The sequence below is a fragment of the Mobula birostris genome, chromosome 18 (assembly GCF_030028105.1).
Source record: "Mobula birostris isolate sMobBir1 chromosome 18, sMobBir1.hap1, whole genome shotgun sequence".
NCBI lineage: Eukaryota > Metazoa > Chordata > Chondrichthyes > Myliobatiformes > Myliobatidae > Mobula > Mobula birostris.
This window is the reverse complement of record NC_092387.1, coordinates 31,222,627-31,247,081: the sequence shown is the minus strand read 5'-3', so window position 1 is coordinate 31,247,081 and position 24,455 is coordinate 31,222,627. Positions and strand designations below refer to the sequence as shown.

The window sequence follows — 24,455 nt, the reverse complement described above, 5'->3', positions numbered from 1 at the left end:
TGCTCCCAAGGAATAAGTTTAAACCAAAGTGTGGAAACCAAGCACCATGATTACCCTTCGGACTGTCAAACAAGCTTTCCCAAGTTCTAGACCCTAGGTCAGGAAACACCTCTGACCCACACACCAGATCCTGGCTCCAGCAGCAAACCAACCTCAGCCCCAGCTTGCACATCCTGTTCACACACCCAGTAATACAAGTATGTGGATGACAAAGACTAATTACTGAGCCAGATGCTGAACCAAATACAGTGGATTCTGATTAATTGGGACACATCGGGACCAGTACATTTTAACCCAATGAAGTGGGTGTCCCAATTAGCTGATGTTAGAACACTACCAAAAGCACAGTACTATAAATCTGCTTTAGTTCCTAATAGTTATCTACAGAGGAATTCATTCAGTGTATGCTGATGTACTCTTTTGATTGACTGTAAATAAACAAAATCAGTGTAGACACCCAGGACAGATAACTGTCTGCCTTCAGACAATGCTTTTGATCATTGCATTCTCCAAATCTTCATTTTCATGGTAGCATTCAAGATGATAGTCGATACTTAAAAATTCTTCATTGTTCCTAACTTGCTGAGGTAGTGAAATTGTTTCAGTTTCACTCCCAGACATTTCTGGCGTCTCCAAGCCAGAATTGTCTGTTCTGATTTGTACTACTGCTTATTACCCACAAACTATCAGTGACAAAATTATTGCTTTTTGAAAACAAACATAAGCAAATGACTATTTGAAAACTGCTCGCTCTAAGCATGGTGTAGTATCACGCAACTGAAGCTAGTTGGAAACTGTTCAGCAACAGTCTCCTGTCCCAATTTAATTCAAACGGCACAGTATCCAAATTAAACGAGGGGAAACCTGGATATTTTCTCAATTTGTTTTTGTTCTTTAAGAGAAGCAGCTGTCCTATTAATCAATGGCCCAATTAACCAGAATCAACTGTAATCACATACTGGATTATTAAAGCTTAAACTGCTCCCAAGGAATGAGTAGTTAAAGTCAAAAGGAGAGAGATATCCAAAGCAAAGCTGGATAAGCATGAAATAAAGAAAGGAACAAAAGAATAAACTGGTACTCTGAGAGTGCAACGTTAATGCCAGACCAGGCCAGTTTGGCCAAAAAGCCTATTTTTGTACTACTGGACATATACAACAAGCCTGGTTTAAGCAGAGTATGATTACTAAACAATCGACCAAATGCACCAATGTTTGTGTTTAAAGGCATGCTTAACAGTTCAATTTATATAAATATGAATCTCCCAAACAGCATGAACATACATCTGAATTGGTAAGATTTTAATCTAACCCTGTTAAGATTTCACACTGCCACTGGCACACAATTCGAATTTCACACAGAAACATCAGACACTTGGGATAAGCCATGGTCAAAATGAAAGCATGCAAGTTATTTTGTAGATGTAGTGATGCAAATGAGATATTATCACAAATAATAAGATAGCGAATGACAAGTAATCACACCCATGCATGATTATGTGTAAATCTTCCTCCTGTGCACCTACTCAAAATGACACAGCAGTATAATTATAGGTCAAGCCTTTGCAATTTTGGTCATTATTGCAGAACAAATATTTTCATTTTTTGGTTAAAAAACCTGGATCCCAGGAGAGTGCCCAAAATCATCAAGATAGGAATCAAACCTGTCTGCACCTTTCATTTGATAGTTCCTTAACATTGTTTTACTCTCACCTCCCACGATAACCAGGATAGGGCTCCCCCTAATGTTACCTATAACCCCATCAAGTTCCAAATTAAAATGATTTTCCAAAACCTCCACCAAGCACATTTTCCCTTCCCTTCCAACAATCCAAAAGGACCAAATACACTCAGCTCTACTTCTAAATTCTCATGCTACATTCTCATTCCTACAGCACCATATTGGCAAATGTGGATTTATACAAAGCCTATTTCCATGTAGCTTCCACCAGCCCAGTGTCCCAAACAAAACAGTGATTTCAACTGCACAAGATCCAATATTCGCTATACCAAGGAGATGAAGCCTAGGTTGAATAATTGCTTTGCTACACAACATTCTGAACTCAGCCTCCAAAGAAGCTCAATGCAAGTTCAAGGATGTTATCTTCTCTAAACAAACTGAAATTAATATTTTTTAAGATAATGATTACTTCATGTTTTAATTTCAGATTTAAGCAGCCAAATGCCCTATTTAAGCAGATCATAAAACATTACAGCACAGTACAGGTCCTTCAGCGCACGATGGTGTGCCAACCTTTTAACCTACCCTGAAATCAATCTAACCCTTCCCTCCTACATACCCCCCCCCATTTTTCTATCACCCAAAGAGTTTGTTAAATGCCCCTAATGTTTCTGCCTCTATCATGACCCCTGACAGGGCATTCCATGCACTCACAATTCTCATGTAAAAACTTACCTCTGGCATCCTCCTCTATACGTTCTACTAATCACAAAAAAATTATGCCTCCCATACTACCCATTTCCACTCTAGCCCCTCAATCAATGTCTCTAATCATCTTGTACACCTCTATCAAGTCACCTCTCGTCCTACTGCGCTCCAGATAGAAAAGCCCTAACTCATTCAACCTATCCTCATAAGAGATACTCTATAACCCAAGCTGCATCCTGGTAAACTTCCTCTGTACCCTCTCTAAAGCTTCCAAGTCCTTCCTCTAATGACACAACCAGAACTGAATACAATATTCCAAGTATGGTCTAACCAGGAATTTATTAGAGTTGCAACATTACCTCACAGCTCTGGAACTCAATCCTCCGACTAATGAAGGTCAACACACCATACGCCTTCTTAGCAACCCTATTAACTTTGAGCAATCTATGGATCTCCCAAGATCCCTCTGTTCCTCCACATTTCTAAGAAACCTGCTATTATTGTGCCTTCAAATTCAACCTTCCAAAGTGAATCACTTCACACTTTTCCAGTTTGTACTCCATCTGCCACTTCTCGGGCCAGCTCTGCATCCTATCAATGTCCCGTTGTAACCTACAACAACTTTCTGACAGTATCTACCAATCTTCAGGTCATCTATAAACACAGTAACTCACCCTTCCACTTTCTCATCCAAGTCATTTATAAAAACCACAAAAACTAGAATTCCCAGAACAGATTCCTGCAGAACACCACTGGTCACCGACCTCTAAGCAAAATATGCTCAATCTATGCAGACAAATCTCCCTGGATCCAATGTCTCCTGATTTTCTGAACGAGACTACTGTGGGGAATCTTATCAAATGCCTTACAAAAATCCATATACACCACATCTATTACTCTACTTTTATCAATGGACATTGTCACATTCTCAAATCAGGCTCCTGAGGCATGACCTGCCCCTCACAAAGCCATACTGACTATACCTAATCAAGTCTATGCTTTTCCAAATGCCCATAAATCTTAACTCTAAGGATCTTCTCCAATAATTCACTGAAGTAAGACTATAATTCCCAGGGCTATCCATACTTCCTTTCTTGAACAAAGGAACAATATTTGTCACCTCCAACCATCTGACACTATTTCTGTGGCCAGAGAGGACATAAAGATCTTTAACAAAGGTGCAGTGATCTTTCTCCTCGCTTCCCTTAGTACCTTAGAATCTATCCACTCTGGCCTAGGGACTTGACTATCCTAAAAGTTCTAGCACATCAACATCAAGTTCTAGCATAACAACCTGTTTTACAGTGTCCTCACAAACATCAAGGTCCCTCTCACTGGTGAATACTGAAGCAAATGTATTCATTAAGGACCTACTCTACAAACACTGACTCCGGGCATGTTTCCTGATCAGTCCTACTCTCACACTAGACATCCTCCTGTTCTTCACATACATGCAGAAAGCCTTGGGGTTTTCCTTAATCTTACTTGCCAAGGCCTTCTCATACCCCCCACTCCTTCCAGCTCTCCTAAGTCCATTCTTCAGCTCCTTCTTGGGTATCTTGCAACTCTCTAGAACCCATTTGTTCCTTGCTTCCTAAACCTTAAGTAAACATCTTTCTTCATCTTGACTAGATGTTCCACAGCTTTTGTCAACTGTGGTTCCTTCACCCTTACATCTTTCCCCTGCCTCAATGGGACAGAATTCCATGCAAGTGTTCCCTAAACTATTTCCACATTTTGTTACACATTTACAAATACATTTGTTCCCAATTTCACACTCAAGTTCTTGCCTATAGCATCATGATTTCCCCCTCCCCTAATTAAAAACTTCCCCAAGTCATCCACTGTTATTGCTCTCCGAGGCTACGTTAAAGCTCAGTGAGTTGCAGGCACTGTCTCTGAAATGCTCACCCACTGATCCTTCCTATTTCTGACTTCCACCCACACTGACTCAGTAGCTAATTCCTCCACAACTCTTCTCTTTCTACAGCTCTGATACTATCCATAACTAGCAACCCAACTCCCCCACCTCTTTTTAGTCCCCCTCAATTTCAGGTGTAACCCATCCTTTTTGTACAGGCCATATCTTCCCCAGAAGAGATCCAATGATCCATAAAGATGAAATCCTACCTGCTGCTCCAATTCTTGGAGCCACATATTCTTCTGCCAAGTCATCCTATTTTTACCCTCTCTTTTGCATGGCACAGGCAGCAAACGAGGGATTACTACCATTGAGGTACTGTTTTTCAGCTTTCCCCCTATTCTCTCTTCAGGACCTCATCCACTTTCCTACCTATTTTGTGATACATATTTGTACCAGCAAATTCTGTTTGCTCATTCTCCCCCTTTAGAATGCAGTAGACATGATCTGAGACATCCATGACACGGACACCGGGTGTCTCTTTCACATCCACAGAATCCCCCGTCTGCTCCCCTAACTATTGAATGCCCTGTCACTACTGCACTCCTCTTCTCCACCTTTCCTTCTGAGCCACAGAACAAGACTTAGTGCCAGAAACCAGGTCACTATGGCTTTTCCCAGAAGGTTGTTCCCCCTAACAGTGTCCAAAGCAGTATTCCTGCCATTCAGTGGACTGCCACATGATTACTCTGCCATGTCTGCCTATTCACTTTCTCCACCCTGATAGTCACCCAGCTACCTGCCTCCAGCAACTTAAGGGTGACTATCTCCATTCTCCTATCTAACACCTCTTTTTTATCCCATATGAGCCAAAAGTCATCCAACTGCAGCTCCAGTTCCCTAACACTGGTCTATAAGCAGTTATAGCTGGATATACTTCATGCAGATGTAGTTATCAGGGAGACTGGAGGTCTGATATGAGGATCAGACCACTGACCCATACTTTAGCAAGGCACTAATAGACAAAGGAAGAAGGAAACTTACCTTCACCTTTGCCTCTTTTTGCAAAAGCATCAAGCTCTGAACCGCTAAAACCTCACTTCTTTTTTATAGGTCTTTGCCAAGTGCCTAACAAACCACAATATCTCAAACCCAACAAAAATTCTGAAAGGCCAAATTCACTTTTAAAGCTCTCACTCATTCCTCCAAACAAGCGACTGGTAGCACTATGTCAAGCCTGGTCATACTACCATTGAGGTCCTGTTTTTCAGCTTCCTACCTAGCTCTCTATTATATTCTGTCCTCAAGACCTCATCCCTCTTCCTACCTATGTCTTAATGGTCTTACCGAGAGGAAACTATAGAAGACAGTGAATTATCCCACACCCAAGAATATTGAAAGTTGTACTGGAGGCTTAGAATGCTGACATGCTATGGCTTTATTCAATAAAGTAAGAGAATAAATAACCTTTAACTGGGAGACTAACACTCGTATTGGATTTCTTTCCTGATGCAATAAATCAGAAAGACATTTAGCATGACCACGCTTGGCATTAAATAAAAGCAATGATATTCATTAGGGAAAATAATAACATGAAAATATGAGTGAGTCATATGGGCCTTAAGTCTGCATAACCAATAAAAAAAATCAAGACTATCTAAATGAATGCCTTATTAGAACTCAGTTCCCAACTCCCTTGATTCTCTTAATGTCCCAAATAAACTATTAAGCTTAATCTTGAAAACATTTATTGACAGACTTCACCATCATTTAGGCCAGAAAATTCCAAGCACAGACACTGACAAAATCTTCTCATCTCAATCCAGTATGGTCAACCTCTAATCCCAAGGTTGCATCCAATTTCGAGACACTCCAGCCCAAAGAAAACAGCTCAACACCTACCCTCTATCAAGCTTTCTTAAGAATTTTATAATCTCTCATATTCTTCACGAGGTCCATAGAACACAGACATATTCTATTCAATTTCTCCTCATGAAATAAATTTGTGATTTCAGAACAAGTTCATCACTTCAGGAAAAAGAGAGTAAACCATTGCATTACTCTTGGGCAGGATATGTCCTTTCTTAACTCGGGAGACCAAAATTACATACAACACTAGGTGCACTCTTCTTAAAGCACTGTATGGGTTCAACAAGACTTTCTTGCTGGTACCCCAACCCCATGCTGGACATTTGTCTTCCTAACAATAGCTTGTGGTTTCTGTACATCAATTTTGTGATTCTAGCTCAAAGTTCAAAGTAAATTTATTATCAAAGTACATATTTGTCACCACTTACTACCTTCAGATTCATTTTATTGTAACCATTCACAATAGAACAAAGAAGTACAACATAACTAATGAAAATCTACATGCTAAAACATTAGACAATAAATGTGCAAACGAAGACAAACTGTGCAAACATCAGTTGTAGAGCCCTTGAAAGTTGAGTCCATACGTAGGTTGTGGAATCAGTTCAGAGTTCAGGTAAGTGAAGTTATCCATGTTGGATCAGGAGCCTGATGACTGAAGGGCAATAACTGTTCCTTGACCTGGCTGTGTAGGACCCAAGGCTCCTGTAGCTCCTTCCCAATGGTAACAGCAAGAAGAGAGCATGGCCGGGTTACTGAAGGTCATTAGTGCTTATTTATGGCAGTGCTCCTTGTAGATGTGCTCAAAGGCAGCATGGGCTTTGCCTGTGCTGGACTGGGCTGTACCCACCACTTTTCACAGGCATTGTTCTTGGGCATTGGTGTTTCCATACCAGGCCACAATGCCATCCGTCAGGATCTTGAAGATGATCTAAAACTCAGCATATCAGCATTGGCTAAATTGATCAGAATGCAAAAAACAGCAGATACTGATGCTTTATTAAGTATCCCCCTTTATATTCTTCCTACCAATGTGAATAAATTTGTAGTTCTCCTCATTACACCCTACCTGTCACCTTCTGCCCATTTACTTAGATCACTCTTCATCCTCCTCAGGACATAACTTTCTGTATAGCTTCCTGCCATCAAAATTAGTAACATTAAACTCTGTATTTAATTTACAACATACACAGATAATCACCAGGTGAAGGATGAACAATTGTCCATGACACACAATAAGCAACAACACACTATACTAAACACATCTCACCATTGTTCTCTTTCCAATTTACCAATACTCAATGCAAGTTAATAAACTACAACTGCCTGTAAATCCTAATCTATCTAGAGCTTTTTAAAAATCAAAATGTAGCATACTGACTTAACCATCTACCTAGCCAGCTACATTACAAATCAAACACTGCTTTCTTTTCTGTAAGTGAAAATGACAATTATTTTCTGCTCCTACATCCCTGACAATAGATTCGCACATTTTCTCGTATTAATGTAGTGCGAAGAGGACTAAAGTTATCTGCTACTGTATACTCTTCTCCACCAGCAGTTTCAACACCTTTTAAATAACATTTTAGTTCTCCAGCACAAATACTATTACACATGTACCTGATACTGTGAAAACAGATACAAATTTTTGACTCTTTTCTTATTCCCAATATAACTACTCTAATCTCTGAGACTTGTGTTCACTTTTCCATCTCTTCCTTCACATGCAGTAGGAGAATCTCTTGTAACGTTACACCTCTCCTATTGATATTTTCTCTACCCCCCCCCAACATTCCTGCAATTAATTTGTGAAAGCTACATAATCATCACACTCCAGCAACCTTTTAATACACTCACTGGCCTGTACCATTGCTACCCCTCAAGGGAAAATGTATGTTCATCGATAATTACAAACTATTTATTTTATGAAAGCTCACCTACTTCATATATTTCAGTTCTAATTTCTCAAACCACTTCAACAAGTCATGCCCCCCCCCACCCCAGTATTTACGGAATTGTGGCCAGTCTGCTGCATAGAGTTGTGGTTTCCTTTTTTAATATGGATAATGGATATACCTATCTTGTGGGCAGTGAAGACATTCATAAAACGTATTGGGTGTTATGCTAAAGTTTTATAGATTGAGCCTATAATCTCAGGAACATTGAAAAATGAAAGAGCACTTTATTAACATACGAGGGAAATTGGCAAGATTGTGTCTGAATATTAACTCTAATGGGGAGATCCACAAATGGGGTCAGAGTCTAAGGCAGGGGTCGGCAACCTTTTTGCCTCTGTGGGCAGAATCGTGTATTAATGAGCGGACGATGGGCCAGATAAATGCCATAAAAAACTTGAAATATGGGAATTATCCATTTAAATACATCTAGTTATGTTCTGCCTCAAACTAATGAATAACGCATGCTAGAAAATCATTTGTGCTTAACCAAGGATGCCAATTAGCAATCAAAGAACTCAGTTTAGTTGCAATTTATTTCAATCAAGGCATCCTTTGAATCTATTAAAAGGACACAAAGAATCTTTAAACATAAAGCGTATGAACATGATACATTGAACAGTGGTAAATTAAGTATAATAAAGAAGAAAATTTTAATACAAACAGTTGATAAATCAATGTGAAACTTGATGCTGTTTGTTGCTTCAAAGCTTCTCAATATTGGGTGTCAGACTTGTTGATGCCAAGATCAAGACATTACCCAGATGGGTATCAGTCAATCTTGTTCTCAAATGGTCCTTGGTGTGCTTTATTATTGAAAATAATTGCTCACACAGTTAACTGCTGCCAAATAATGATGCCATCTTTTTTGCATGGTCCACTAAGTTAGGATACTTCCCACTTGGATGAAATTATTTTCTATAGAAGTCAAGCACTGACACATCTTCAGAATGAAATTTCCATCTCATTTGAAAAATTTCTGATGCAGTGTCCACTTCCACATCAAATGGAGTAGCAAACAGCTTGAACTCATTTGCATGCAAGCGAAAATCAGCAAAACCACACATTTTAATTCCACGTCCTATCCCCATTCTGATATGTCTACCCACGGCCTCCTCTACTGTCAAGATGAAGCCACACTCAGGTTGGAGGAACAACACCTTATATTCCATCTGGGTAGCCTCCAACCTGATGGCATGAACACTGACTTCTCTAACTTCCATTAATGCCCCACCTCCCCTTCGTACCCCATCCATTATTTATTTGTTATTAATATTATATATATATATATATATAATTATTTTTTCTCTCTCTTTTTCTCCCTCTGTCCCTCTCAGTATACTCCTTGCCCATCCTCTGGGATTCCCCTCTCCCTCTTTCTTTCTCCCTAGGCCTCCCATCCCATGATCCTCTCATATCCCTTTTGCCAATCAACTTTCCAGCTCTTGGCTTCATCCCTCCCCCTGCTGTCCTCTCCTATCATTTTGGATCTCCCCCTCCCCCCTCACTTCCAAATCTCTTGCTATCTCTTCTTTCAGTCAGTCCTGACGAAGGGTCTCGGCCCGAAAAGTCGACTAGAGATGCTGCCTGGCCTGCTGCATTCACCAGCAACTTTTAAGTGTGTTGCTTCAAATTCCAGCATCCGCAGATTTCCTCGTGTAAAACGAGATGAAAACTCTTTTCTCAATTCTTGGACCTTTGTCTCATTTTCTAGGCAAATGAGACAAACTGGTTTCCCAGCTTGCTCGATGAAGAAGTAATCTAGTGTCCAAGTGTCTTGGAAATTTCGGCACTCTGTGTCTACCTTCCTGCGCTTTGCATTCATTGTCATTGGAATTTTTTTCTTCGATTTTATTTCAAAACGCCAGCTATTCAACAAGTATCGTAGCACATGTAAATAACTGGATATTTAGATAGATAGACAGACATACTTTATTTAGCGTGGATTTCTTGTTAAAACACAGTGACGCTGTTTCTGTTTACAAATTTGAACGATCCCATCTGAAAACCTGTGCGTGCAGAGAGTATCTAATACATATTAATCAGGTAGTCTGCCTTCTCATCATTCGTACATACCAGTGTTTGGTTTGGAACAAAACGGAACCTGGGGCCAGTGTAACAAAGGTGTCATGCATGTCCATCAGTGTGATCGCGTGAAACACTCAGAATAAGGAAAAAAAATCGCTCGCAAGCCGGTCAAAATACCTTTGCGGGTCGGATCTGGCCCGCGGGCCATAGGTTGCCTACCCCTGGTCTAAGGATAAATAGTCACATATTCCAAACTGACATGAAGAGGGGTTTCTTTTCCCAGTCATTTATGGATTCTGGAAACTCATGTAAGAAGACAAAGAATGTATTCAAATTCGGTCAACAAACTTTTAGACATTAGGGGTTCTCAAAGGTTGGAGAGAATAACCGGGAAAGTGCCTTGGTGCCAAGTTCAGTCATAACCTTAATGAATGTTTGAGTAGATCTAAGTGACAGTCATTGCCGATTCTTACACATATCTTTACACTAATTCAGTAAGAGGATTTTCTTAACATTTAGTTATCTGATGTTCCTTTATTAAGAAAATTACTAACATGGTTAGCTTGAAAAAATAAAAATGCTCCACAAAGCAACAGAAAATTCAAAATAGATTCTTCTCTGCAATGTAGGATAGATAAAGAAATGACGATAAACAAGTGAAAATCTGAAAGTTTTCCACAAGTGTCAGCTGAATTTACGCCCTCATTACATCATAGAAAACTCTGTGATATCTGTATTCCGTTGATTCATGCAAATATGGAAAATACACTAAACCAGTTTATCAGTTTCCAATTCTGCCACATCTCATTAATTCTCAATGTCCTTTCTGCAAAACTAAGAATGCCTTGCTAGGACTGGAAAACCACAAAATGACCAGAAAATGTAATGAAGATTCCACATTATGATTTCTGGATAACTGTTATGTAATTAGACATAAACAATAAAGGATAAACTCTGACTACGTAATAGTGGACACAACATTTAATCAAAACTCAATTCAAGAATAAATCAGAAAGCAGGCAAGATTTTAACTACGATTGCTATTAATGTAGTGCTGGGTTATGTCTCCATTCTGTTATATTCATGGCATTTTAAACACTTTCGTCTGCTTTTCTGTTAATTGTGTTTGTCACTGATTCAAATTTCTGTTTTTAGTAAATCAAACAATTCAAAGTGCTGAGTTCAGGCACTACATACATTCGACCTAACAAAATCTGAGGGTGTATTTAATACAAGTAGATAGAATGCAAAAAATTCACATGCACACACCAGTGTTTTATCCTAGCAACAATGTATAATCACACAGCATTTAATCTACCTCCCACCTACTAAACTTAAAAGGAACCAAATTCCTCTAGAAGAAATTAAGACATACATACTTGAACAATTATGAACAACATGCCAGAAAAAGGTAAAGGGCCGATAACAAAGAAGGGCTTAAACAAAACTCTAGAATGAAAACACATTTCAAATCCCAGGAAGGTTAAGACCTGGAACTGAATTAATTAACTTTACCTCATTCTAACAAAACATCTATCATATCTCACACTTTAATTGACACACAAGGAGAGATCCATTAACAATGCAGTGGACTGTACCATGGTCAACCAAAATGCAAATGCTCCTGTGAAGGTGTCTTTTTTGTGCTCTGATTTTCACTGTCATAAAAGCTGTATGTCCAACCCACAAAAGCAAGGATTTCCCCCAGCATTTTTATCAACATTCCTCCTTCAACTAGAGTCAGTAGAACTGATGCTTGACGGCACTGGAGACCCAGGTGTAGCCCTGACGTCATAAATTGTGTGGAGTTTGCACATCCTCACAGTAACTTGTTCCATCACATGTCCCAAAGATGTGTGAGTTCATTGGTTAATTTGCCAAAGCAACTCAGCAAATGCTTTGAGACTGAAAATATAACATAATTCACCGTAAATTCACATTCTTTGATATTGTCAACACAAAAAAATTAATGTTTTCATACCTTTTCTGATCACTTCATAAAAGCTGCACACGAGATAACATGAGCTAAAAAAGTTATAGAAGGATTAAAAACTCAGTTATTTTACAGCATGGAAATAGGCCCTTTGACCCAACTCATCAGTGCTAAGATGCCTACATCTACTACCCTGCCCTAATCAATCCACTTCACCGCTGCAAAAAACTCAATCGAGTTCATTACAGTATATCCCACACACCATCCCTAACCAGTCCTCACCTTCCTAAATGTAGGTGGATCCTGTGTCTCATAATCATCTCCACCACTGATATTAAACTCAAAGGCCTGTGATTCCCTAGCTTGTCCTTACAGCTCTTCTTCAATAAAGGTACAACATTTGCCAACCTCCAATTTTCTGTTTCCTCACTAGTGGTTAACAATGTACAAAAGTCTCAGATGGGATCCAATAACTGCTTCCCTGGCAGAGATTGATGTATCATCATTAGCAATGGTTGAGAAGACAGAAGACCAGAGAGTGGCTAATGTGTCAGGATACATCAAGTCACTCCCAGGAAATTTATTCATCTTTATGCACTCTAAGACCTCCAGCACCTCCTCTCTTGAAACGTGGATGTAATTCAAGACATCATTATTCCCTTTACTAATTTCCCTAACTTCAATTACCTTCTCAACAGTAAATACAGATGAGAAATACTTAAGACCACTTCCACCTACACTGATCCTTAAGGGGCCTTCTGCTATTTGCAGTTATGCTTTCACTCCTAAAATACATAGAATCTCTTAGCTTTTTCTTTACCTCATCTGCCAAAGCACATGTTGTCTTTTGTCCTACTTTCCCACTTAAAGTACCCTATATTCCTTATACTTCCCTTGATCCTAAACTGCATACACCTATCATAAATTTCCTCCTTTCTCCTGACCTGAGCCACAATACTCCCATCAACCAGGGTTCCCTAAACCTGCCAGCATTGCCCTTCACTCTAACAGAAACATGCTGGGCCTGAAATCTTCCTACTTCTCACTCGCCAGGTGTACTTTTACCTGCAAACAGCCTCCCCAAACTGTGTGTCACTAAGTCCAAAAAATCACTGAAACCATACCAGATAGTTCACAGTGCAAGCCCCAAAGAATCCAAATCATAGGGGAAAGAAAGTTTAAGATATAGCATATGCTTAGGAAACAAAATAGGAAAATGTTATGGTGAAAGACAAAAATGAGAAAAAAATAGCAATCACTACCATGTCCTCCTTTAAAGCAGGAAAAAACTTCCTTTGAACTGAACTTCCCCAAGCATTCCAGTGAGATTAAAGTCCAAAAATGCATTCGATACAGTACCAAACATGGCTTAGGAAAAACAAATGCCTGGAATAAAAGTCTACTTTATTAGTTTGCAAGTCAAAGAGTGAACAGCAGCACTCAAAATCACGAGCCTATTTTGTACAAAACTAACCCAGCCTCTCACACATCCCAAAATAATATCCCCAAATATAATGAAATTTTAATGGGATAGAAGAGTTGAATTTGGCAGTACTTTTAGAAAAGCAAGCCAAATTTCACTCAGAAGCATTCATTTGTCATTAGTAAACAGCCAACATTGAGGCACAAAGCCCAATACTTCCAGTCATCCCAAAGCTGAAATATGTCCTTATACTAGTGAAAATTTAAATAATTCTGCATTTACAAGATTCATGCAAGAAATGCTTCCAATTCAAAATATCTAACAATTTAATTCAATTCGGTTTTATAACACTGAATACAAATTAACACCACTTGTATATTCTGCATGATTCTCCATATTAGAAGCTCAAATAACACGCCAATGGACATTCAATTCTTTAATTACACAGTTCTGATAAAGCTGGTGCTTCCCAATGAAATGGAAACGAGTGAACAAAGAACCTTTACCTGAAGGAGTCTGCATTTCCTCCCTTCTGCCAATGACATAAAAAGCCTTGCTCAAATGTCCCTCTGGTCACTGAATTCTGGAAATGGGATAGTGCATATATTCCTTTTTAAATCAATGGTGTTGAGTTTGAGAGCTTCAAGTTCCTAAGAATGAACATCACCAGTAGCCTGTTCTGATCCAACGACATAGATGCCACAGTCAAGAAAGCTTATCGAAGTCCCTAATCACTCATCAGGCTAAGGAAATTTGGCATGCCCCTGTTGTTCCCTTTCCAATTTTTATCAAAGCACTGCAGAAAGCTTCAGGGACAGGTTCCACCTCATTGTTACAAGACTTTTAAATAGTTCCCCAGTACGAAAAGATACTCTTGACCTCACAATCTATCTCATTATGATCTTGTACTTTACTGCTTATCTGCATTGCATTTTCTCTGTACCTGTTACACTCTATTTACATTTTTACTGTTTTATCTCATTCTACCTCAGTGCAGTGCATAGTTTTCCGATCAGTATGAACAGTATGCAAGACAATTTTTTCCCTGCCTCTCAGTACATGACAATAATAAACAATCCAATTCTATCTTGTAAACCCACAGAATGGTCTCCTGAGATGCTAAGTGGAGAAATAAGGCATCTCTTGCAACAGTTCTGTGATATACTCCATAGCTGTGATTGCATATTGGCTTAGCAAGAGCTTTTAGTGCAATCCCTTTGCAGGACCAGCAATGACTGACCGATTCCCACCGGTGTGTATTTAGGAATTTGCTCGTCCTTCCCGTGACCATAGGGTTTCTTCTGGGTTCTCCAGATTCCTTCCACATTCCAAAGATATACGGTTAGGGTTAGTGAGTTCTGGGCATGCTACGTAGGCTCTCGAAGCATGGAGACACGTGGGTTCCCCAATACATCACTTAAACGATGACGGAAACCACGCATTTCAGTGTTTGTTTTGACTTACATGTGATAAATAAAACTTAAATCTTCTTCTCCTATAGATGGAGAAACAGCAACATCATAACTTGAGTGGAGCTGATCTGTATTTCTATGGGAGGAAGTAGGCTCTGCTATTGGGTCAGCAACAAATTATTTGTCCCTCTGCACTGGAAGTGTCCACCAGCTCATTCCACTTAGTTCTGTGCTGACAACAGCAGTTTGACCATGGCTTGTGTGATTTTACAAGCTCCTTTGGTGGTCTGTGAATAAGAAAGTTTGTTTTGCTTATTACTATTTCTACCTCATCAATGTTGTTGGAATCATCACATATGTCAGATGGAATAATCTGGACCAGCAATGACCCTGGGTGATTCACTAGTACATTCTCTCTTGCACTCAAGGAAGGCAAGGAACCCTAACCTGAATTGACCAGAATAAAGAATCTGCTACAATCTAAGGTGAGAAGCGGTATGTTAATCACTGATCAAGAAAGCTGTTGGGATATAAAGGTCATTTGAATATAATTTCAATTGTTATTAGGAGGAGGGAGAAATAAATGATTTAGATAAAGACTATTTCAATGATTTTTTTAAGAATTACAAATTGTCACCCACAGAATTAATTACATATTTAAACAGGGTATAAACAAAGACACATTGTTGTCTGTAATTACCTTCTGTCTTTGTGCAATGTTTACCTCTCAGAATCCTATGACAGTTTGGCTTGTTTTGAAAAATATCTTTAAGATCAATTTTCCATCCAATATTTTATTGCATTAAATTAAAAATGTACGGTATTAATAGTAAATTACCACTTCAATATTTCAATTTACAGCCAGTTTTGTCAAATATTGTAAAGCCCATTTGTACTTTCAAAATCACACATGCTTCTAAATGTTCCCATTCACCTGAGCATATTCCTTCTTCATCAGAATACCAGAGTAATTCGAAGGACTGGAGTGAATTCAAGAAAAGAACCAACGGAAATATGCAGAGTCTCAATTTTCCAGTCAAAATCAATCATTGTATGTTATTATGACACCCTCCATTTGGCAGGGAGGTAGCAATCTTATTTCTTCTTTCTGAACAGTTTTCACACAGTTGAATTTCAATTTCTACATTCAAATCATCGGCTGTATTTTCATATCAGAAAATCTGTTGCACAAATTTGCATTGAGATGAAGGCAGGTGGGCAGCCAAACATTTAAAAAGCAAAGGATCTTTCAGGTCAAACTTGTTATCCAAAAGCAATGGAATATGTAAGTTACAGACTCTGTTGTCTAGGGAACATGGCAGACAATCCATATACAATTAGGTCTCCAAACAGCACTGCACAAACAACAGATCAATCTGTTCTCATGTTGTTTAATGGAAGAATACAACCTGCTAACACTACTTTTTATTGGTTACTGGCTATTTATGATTGGCTTCCAAGTTCAACAAATTTGGCAGCTACATCAACACTTATACGAGACAGCATGATATGGGACTGAAGTAATGAGTTAGTACTGATGTTTAGTCAGTATAAGTCAAAGATTCAAAGTACATGTATTATCAATGTAAGTGTACAGTATACAACCCTGAGATTCATCCTCCCACAGGCAGTCAAGAACCCATTCATAGAAAACATCAAACACCCAACGCTAAAAAAAAGAACAAATCATGCAAACAGCAAAAAGAGTGTGAATAGCACAGAGAATATTCAACGTCAAACCACAGATTCCTCGAAATGGTCTAAGAGTGTTCAGTTCAGTCTCACGTTGTGTTATTAGTTGACTGCAGGCAGCAGAGCCAGTCCACACCAAAGCACGTCCATCAATTTGTGCAAAATAGCAAAAAAAAGGGGTAACCAGAATCTAGAACCACTTGCAACATGAACCGGAGAATCCTCCAAAAACAAGTCCACAACCACGAGCTACAGTGATCAAACTTAGCTACATGGGACCCAAGACTCCTGTACCTTCCTCCAGCAGCAGTGAGCAAGAGGAAGGAGACCAGTCAAATGCAGGTAGACAGTGCTGAATACCTGTTCGCCTTCCACTCTCATCCTCATTGATTTCAATCTTGCTTGACGCTTTAATCAGCAGGAAGTATTTGAGCCAATTGTGGGTTCGTACTCCACCTGTAGGCCGCACAGTCCACTCTCAACCTTATCGAATTACCTCGGAAACAGCAAAAGCTTCAGATGCTTAGTCGCCCCAAAAACACAGCAACAAAATGTAAATCACAAGCTCCAATAGTAAAAGCATATTTTTAAAAATGTAGTAGGACGTCGCCTTTAGTTGCGTTGGTCGCTGGAACCATCTAGAATAGTCCCTACCACCAAGAGATATTTTTATATAAATTAAACTGCAGGTTTGCATAATCTTTGTGGATGTTGCACAACCTCTAACGGCGTATACAGTGGGTAAACAAAGCAATCTTATTCAGGGTATGGGAAATGGTAGTTCCAAATACATCCCATCTTCAATAACTGCACTACCAGCTAGTGACAAAAGCCGAAGCACTCAGATAAAAACCTATCTCAATTTCCCTCCAATATAGATAGCATCGCATCAGTCAATTTGATTCCCTCCATTGCAGGGAGTTCTATATAGAGTAGGAACTGAGACTAGATTACAGACTTAACTGCAATGAAGACTTCAGAACTAGCTGCATCTCCAGTTAAGCTATTCCAGTAGTTACATCTATCCAAAATGGAAAACTGCCAATTCACAAAACACAGGATAAATCCAATCTTCTAAACGTAACCAAGTTTACTATCAATGGGCAGTGAAAGAAAGCATTAATTTCAGGTGCTACAAAGAGTTGGAGAGAAAACTACATGCTTGCCTTATTATGTAATGATTTGACCACCTGAAATACTATGTATAGAGATCTAGTTTCCCGAACGAAGGATATACTAGGACAGTGGGAGTGCAACAAACTTCAAATTAATTTCTTGGCAGGGTGTATTGTCCTATCAAGGGAGATTAAGGAGAATGAACAAGTACTTTTCCAGAAAATACAGAGTGCTCTCATTGAAGCATTCAAAAATTTAATAGGACCTAACATGGAGATGCAGATATAATACTTTCCCTTGCTGGAAAGTCTAAATTCAAATGTCACAAAATCAAAATAATAAATCAGTCATCAGGACACAGATGATAATAAATTTCTGTTCAGCAGAGGGTGGAATTCTTTGTCCAAAAGGTCTCTGGACTTTTCTCTGTTAGTGAGTATGTAGTTTTTCTGGTATTAAATGGATCTGGGGGCCATATAATTATCTGTCCGCCAGAGAAAGCAGGATCTCCCAGTGGCCACACATTTTAATTCCACGTCCCACTCCCATTCTGATATTCCCTGTGACGTTCTGACATTCCCTCTACTGTAAAGATGAAGCCACACTCAGGGTGGAGGAACAACACCTTATAGTCCATCTGGGTAGCCTCCAGCCTGAATGGCATGAACATTGACTTCTCTAACTTCCGCTAATGCCCCACCTCCCCCTCATACCCCATCTGTTATTTATTTATGTACACACATTCTTTTTCTCTCTCTCCTTTCTCCCTCTGTCCCTCTCACTACACCCCTTGCCCATCCTCTGGGTTCCCCCCCACTTTTCTTTCTCCCTTGGCCTCCTGTCCCAAGATCCTCTCATATCCCTTTTGCCAATCAACTGTCCAGCTCTTGGCTCCATCTGTCCCCCTCCTGTCTTCTCCTATCATTTCGGATCTCCCCCTCCCCCTTTCAAATCTCTTACTAGCTCTTCTTTCAGTTAGTCCTGACGAAGGGTCTCAGCCCGAAATGTCGACTGTACCTCTTCCTAGAGATGCTGCCTGGCCTGCTGCGTTCATCAGCAACTTTTATGTGTGTTGCTCATAATATTCATGTTGGGCATTACCAAAACTACTCTATTTCTAAGTAAGGCATGGAAGGATTTAGATCCAAGGATTTAATGCAAGCAAACAAGATCAGTCCAGATAGGTACAACAGTCAGTGTGGGCACTGTGGACTAAAGGAAACCTTTCTGATGCTGTATGACTCCACCACCTTGATCAAAAAGCACACAAAATGGATGAACTCCAGAAATGAAATCATAGTGATTTTTCTCGACATTAAGGCAGTATGTGAACATGTGGAACTAAGAAGCCCCGGTAAAACAGATTAATTGACCCCATGAGAAATGCAGGATCCACGGACTGGGTCATACATCCACACAAAGAAAGATGGTTGTAATTGGTCAATGATCCTAGCCACCGGGTATCATGACAGAAGTTCCTTAGAACAACATTAGAAACGCAACCATATTCAGCCTCCTCATATGATCAAAAACAGAGCAAGCTTTCTAGGCAATTGCAGTCAGGGAAGTTGACTCATCTCTAGACACCCCAAAGCCTCTCCCACACCATCAAAACAGAATTCAGGAACACAGTGGAATACACCATACTTATCTGGATGAGTGCAGCTGCTCAATGAGCTTGACACCATCCATTCATGGCAAAACCACCCATCAACCACACTACACACCTGAACACCGTGGATGCAGTGTATACCATCTACACACTGCAATGAATTATTCACTGAAGCTACCCCAGCTACCCATCAAGAGGATTCCATAGGATATCACTGTGGATAAGCGTGTGGTGTTGCACTTCAAAATGTCAAATGCTAGAGGGAAGTCTGTAGTACTTAGCAAGGCCCTTCGGATCCATAATGCGCAGAGAGATTCAGGTACAAGGACCTAGCTCCCTGAAAGTGGCAACATAAGTAGGTAGAGTGATAATGGTATGATTGCCTCTCCAATTTAAGATGGCGCTGATGAATCTCAGCAACTTCTGGCTGGTAGCCAATTAAACAAAGAAAAAAAAAATACTTTGTTAATCACTATTTTTTTGGCAAACAATCATCACAAGCAACAGTCTATAACCTCCCTTTGGACTTGGAGGTAATTTGATGTGGCAGAACTGAGGCGAGGCAAGGCTGCCGTCCCGTTGCCAAGAGCAAGGAAGTCCCATGGTTCAATTCAGAAAGGTAGAGTACAGGCCGAATAAAGGTGGCTGTGTTTAGGTGCCAAAGTATACAGAAGCAACTGAACCCGATGTTGGAGGACAATTTCAGCACCAGGCCAGTCTGAAAAGGACAGGGTGTCAGGGCCTAAGGCAAAGGACTGGGCGGTTCAGCTTGCTGCTCCACGATGTGTACTCATCTCTGCTCTGAACTAAGGGTTCTCTTTGTGGACTTCAGTTCAGAATGCCACTTACTTGCATGATTTGTTTCTTTTCTCTCTACACATTAGGTGTATGATGGTCCTTTTTTTTTAAATGGGTTCTTTTTTGATTTCTTTATTTTGTGGCTGCCTGTTAGGAGATGGAGTTCAAGGTTGTATAACATATACATATTCGAACTTTGATCAGTCATAGTGTTGAGTGTAAAGGTTGAGATGTCATGTTGCAGATGTTTTGAAATTTGGGGTAAATCCACATTTGGAGTTCAAAATCCACCTCTGGTTTCTGCATTACAGGAAGTCTGTGGAGGCTTTGGAGAGGATCACCAAGATGTTTCCTTGATTAGAGAATATTAAGGTTGGACAAACTTGGATAATTTTCTCTGGGACATCAAAGGCTGAGGGGCAACTTGATATCAGATACTAGACGCCATAACTTAAGGGTGGGTGAGGGAAAGTTTGAAGGAGATTTATATGGTATGTTTTTTTTTAAATTTTGACTGGTACGTGCATGCAATGCACTGCCACAGGACGCAATAGAAGCATACAATAGTAACATTCTAGAAGTATACAGATAGATACATGAACAGACAAATTATAAAGGGTTATGAACCATGTGCAGGGGCACCTGCAGTTCACATTGGCATGATGGTCAGCACAGACATAGTGGGCCAAAGGGCTTGTGCCTGAGCTGCACTGTTCTAACCTACAACTTCAACCGCCAAAGGGACGAGAGCAGCAAGCACAGGAGAACACTACTAACAGCAGGTTCCCTTCCCACTCACACTAACTGCTAATTTGGAAATATTTGGCCTCTCCCGTAACAGGGTCTAAATCTTAGAAATCCCAACCCAACCAAACTGTGGGAGTACTTGTGCCAGAAAATCTGCAGCAGTTCAAGATGTTGGCTCACTACCATATTCTCAAGGGCATTTAGGAATTGACAATAAATTCTAGCCTAGCCAGCAAAGCACCAACGAAAAAGATCTCTTGGCAGTGTCACCGAGTAGCTTCATTTCTCCTTTACTGGCAGAGTGGCATTTCGATTACCTGCTGCCCCCCGCCCATCCCCACTGAATTAGCTGACTCTGCAGAGCTGCATCAGACTTGGGAATGTCTGGCTTTTGTAGCATAGTATGATGTACCTGACTGGGTAGCACAATGTTTTTTTGCTGCCTGTTCGCTATTAAATTGAAAGACTTCGGGAACAAAAATACTCCAAAAAATTTAACTTCCAGAAAAAAACGGCACATGAATCTGATTTGAAATTGGTTCAGAGAGCTTAGCAAAGTGATTTTTAAAAATACATAACACCCAAGTAAAATGCATAAATGTTATGTAGGTACAGTTCATCGTACTCCTACTGAAGTAATTATAGGCCGCCCACTTTATATTTTAAGCATAGTTTCTGCAAACACCAATATACTTGTTTTTCTGAAACATACGACAGGATATTCAAAAATCAGAATCAGTATATGCTATACAAGAAATGAAACAAAACTGATGGACTATTTTTGCAAAATGGAGCATAACATCTGTGCATTGCGTACAATAAGGCTTGTATAAGGGCATTCAAGTTTTGCAGAAATTTAAAAGGGATATTTTCAGTTTATTTTTCTGGAAAAGCAGTAATACATCCTTAGTGTATTCCCTCCTTTCTTCCCACCACTCCTGAAAGGCACAGGACTACACGCAGGTACACCCCAAATGCAGCATCTTTCAGCACAAAATATACTTTCATTACTATCAATGTAGGTGTTAAACCTTTCACGCAACTCCTTCCTTGTACAAAGTAGAAACAAGAGTGACTGAGTTTGTGTTATAAATATTACTGCTGGAACAGTCCAATCCACCCATGTCGTTAAACTCCCCAATTTACTTACAGGAAGGGACCTACAACATCTCAAGAACTAGAGTCCATGCCAGACTGCCATGCAGCTCCAAGAAACATTTGAATTAAGGTCTGTAAAAGGGATCTGAAATTGAACAATGATCATAAAAGGTGGAAGACCATTACTGATGATTGAAGTAGCACTGGGCAATCTGTGGTTTCAACAGTTCCTTATGAAACATCAGAGCCACACACAATTAAGAGAAAATATTAAATAAGCCCAGTGATGAGAGGGAGAGTAACTGGAATTCTGGAACAGAGAGAATTATTCCCTGGCAGCTGGCATAGACCTGATATGCCAAATGGCCTTCTTTAGTGTCATTACAACAGGCAATGAATGCTGTCCTTGCCAACAACACCCACATGCTGTCCCTTTATCAGTGTGTTATACACAAGCAATGAACCATTGTTTGGGATTTCGTAAACAAGACCTCTGCTGCAGTGCCCTATACATATAATTCACAACAAACATCATAAAACAGGAGCAAAGTTACCTACTGTTAAAAAAAATGGAAAAGAAATGGCTTAAAACTTGCAACCCTTTAGAAGCTGCACCAGTGTACGATACTTTATTTCAAGTCAGGGATTCCAAGTTGACCACTTTTCACCATAAAACTTCAGTCAAACCAGCCCAGGGTCCAAGCAAATGCTCCTCCCACTCCCTTCCACCATTTTATATTGTTTATCCTTAGGTTTACTTTAGAATATTGTGGTTTTGAAGTTTGAGAAGGCTATAATTAATGTTGTTCCCCCATCGGTGAACTGTGCCTTTGGTGAACACTAAGCTGTTATTAACAGCAACATGAAATGCAGATTAATGGGAACAGGAAAGTAGTGAAGTGTTTTCATGATCTGACAAAGTACTTCACAACTAAAGAAGTAGTTCTGACATGTGATGACTTCTGCAATAGTAGGTAAACATATCATCACATTCCCAACACAGGAAGATTGCACAAACAGAACTGAATTAATAATCAACTCATCCTCAGTTATTCAGACTAGCCAGGATAGTGAGAACACCTCTGCTCTTCAAATAGTTCATCCACCAGTGAGTTCAGGCAGGGTCAGGGTTTCACATCTCAGCCAAGTGACATAACACCCAGTCAGCACTGCTCTATAGTATGGGTCAGCAACGTACAGAGCCTTAGATCTTCAGGCTGAGGTGGGTCTCTGTGCCAAGCAGTCACAAACTCTTTTGGTGACACAGTGAGTCAATTAAGCTCACACTGATTCTGACTTTAATGAGATAATTTTAACCTTTGCTTAGAAACAAAATAGCTGTTACTGCATTCAGTGTTTGCCTTGACAACCTCAGAGTATCCTTAATGTACTTTACAAGCATTGTAGTATGTTTAAACTGAAGTCACGTAAGGTAAATGTAAGATCAAGAGTTTTGAGACCAAGGTCAAGAGAATTCTTAACAGCCTCATGACGAGTCTCAGAGCAGAGCCAAGGATTTAAATGCACACTGGACACTGCATGGCCCCCTCCTCGGCCACCCACCACACTCGCCAAGCGGATAATGTCAGCCTAACGACTGGGACTCCCCAACCTCAGGGGAGAGGAGGCTGTGTGACTCCCGGAGGTGACTTCCCGTGCAGAAGGACGGGGTTAACAGCAGTCCCCAACCCCAGCTGCAGAAACGAGGACAGAGCTCAAAGTCCGGGCCCGCCACCCGACAAGCGGCCAACTCCCAGGTCGTGGATACAGCTGGCCCAGGAACCCCGCGGCCTCTCCCCGATGTGAACCAGGCCAGGCAAAACACAACCCCTAACCCCTGGTTCCCGATTCTCCTCAGACCCCGGTCCCCAATCCCTAACCCTGCTCCAGATCTCAGACCTCGACCAGCGCTCCCCTCCAACCCTCGGTCCGCACTCCCCACCCCTGCTCCGCGACCCCATAGTCTCAGAGCCCGGCCCCCAACCTATCGCCCCTCAGACCCCGGACACTCACACTTCACCACCCGCTCAGCGGTCGGCAGCTTCCTGTCCCGAGCCGCCATGGCGCCGCTCCGAGTGGCGGCCTCGGTCCCCACCGAGCCTCTCAGTTCGCTCTCTCGCACTGTGCGATGCCTCCCCCGCAGTTGGCCCTCCCTCTCTTCACACAGCCTCGGTCTCTAGTGACGATAGCAGCCGAACAACGCTCCCGGCATCGCGGCACAGCGGAACATGGCGGGGCAGGCCCAGAGTGCACCGCGCGGAGCCAGGGGCGGTGACTGAGGGTAGGGGAGGGGATGGGGGAGGGTAGACTGAGGGGAAGGGAGGGGAGAGTCAGGCAATGGAAGGAGAGGGGAGGGGAGGGGATGGGGAGTCAGGCAATGGAGGGAGAGGAGAGGGAGGACTGGATGAAAGGTGAGGGTAGGAAGGGAGGGGTGACAGAAGAGAGGAATGGAGGAAGGGAGGAAGGGATGGATAGAGGGTGAGGGGATGGGGTGGCGAGGGTTGGATGGAGGGTGAAGGGAGG

The 24,455-nt window shown here is 40.8% G+C and overlaps 1 protein-coding gene across 4 annotated transcripts in view; it reads right to left on the bottom strand.

Annotated features, from left to right (window-relative positions):
* LOC140212028 (serine/threonine-protein phosphatase 2B catalytic subunit beta isoform) overlaps positions 1-24,207 on the bottom strand; it is a 109,396-nt gene extending 85,189 nt beyond the window's left edge. Inside the window, exon 1 of one of the 4 annotated variants that reach the window (XR_011889625.1) lies at positions 23,946-24,207. Coding sequence is in view for 3 of the 4 variants with exons in the window: in XM_072282404.1 (XP_072138505.1) it covers positions 23,946-23,994 (49 nt within the window). In the remaining variant the exon portion in view is untranslated. The remainder of the gene's footprint in view (positions 1-23,945) is intronic. The other 3 variants (XM_072282404.1, XM_072282402.1, XM_072282403.1) reach the window with 3 other exon arrangements.
* Positions 24,208-24,455: the final 248 nt, after the last annotated feature.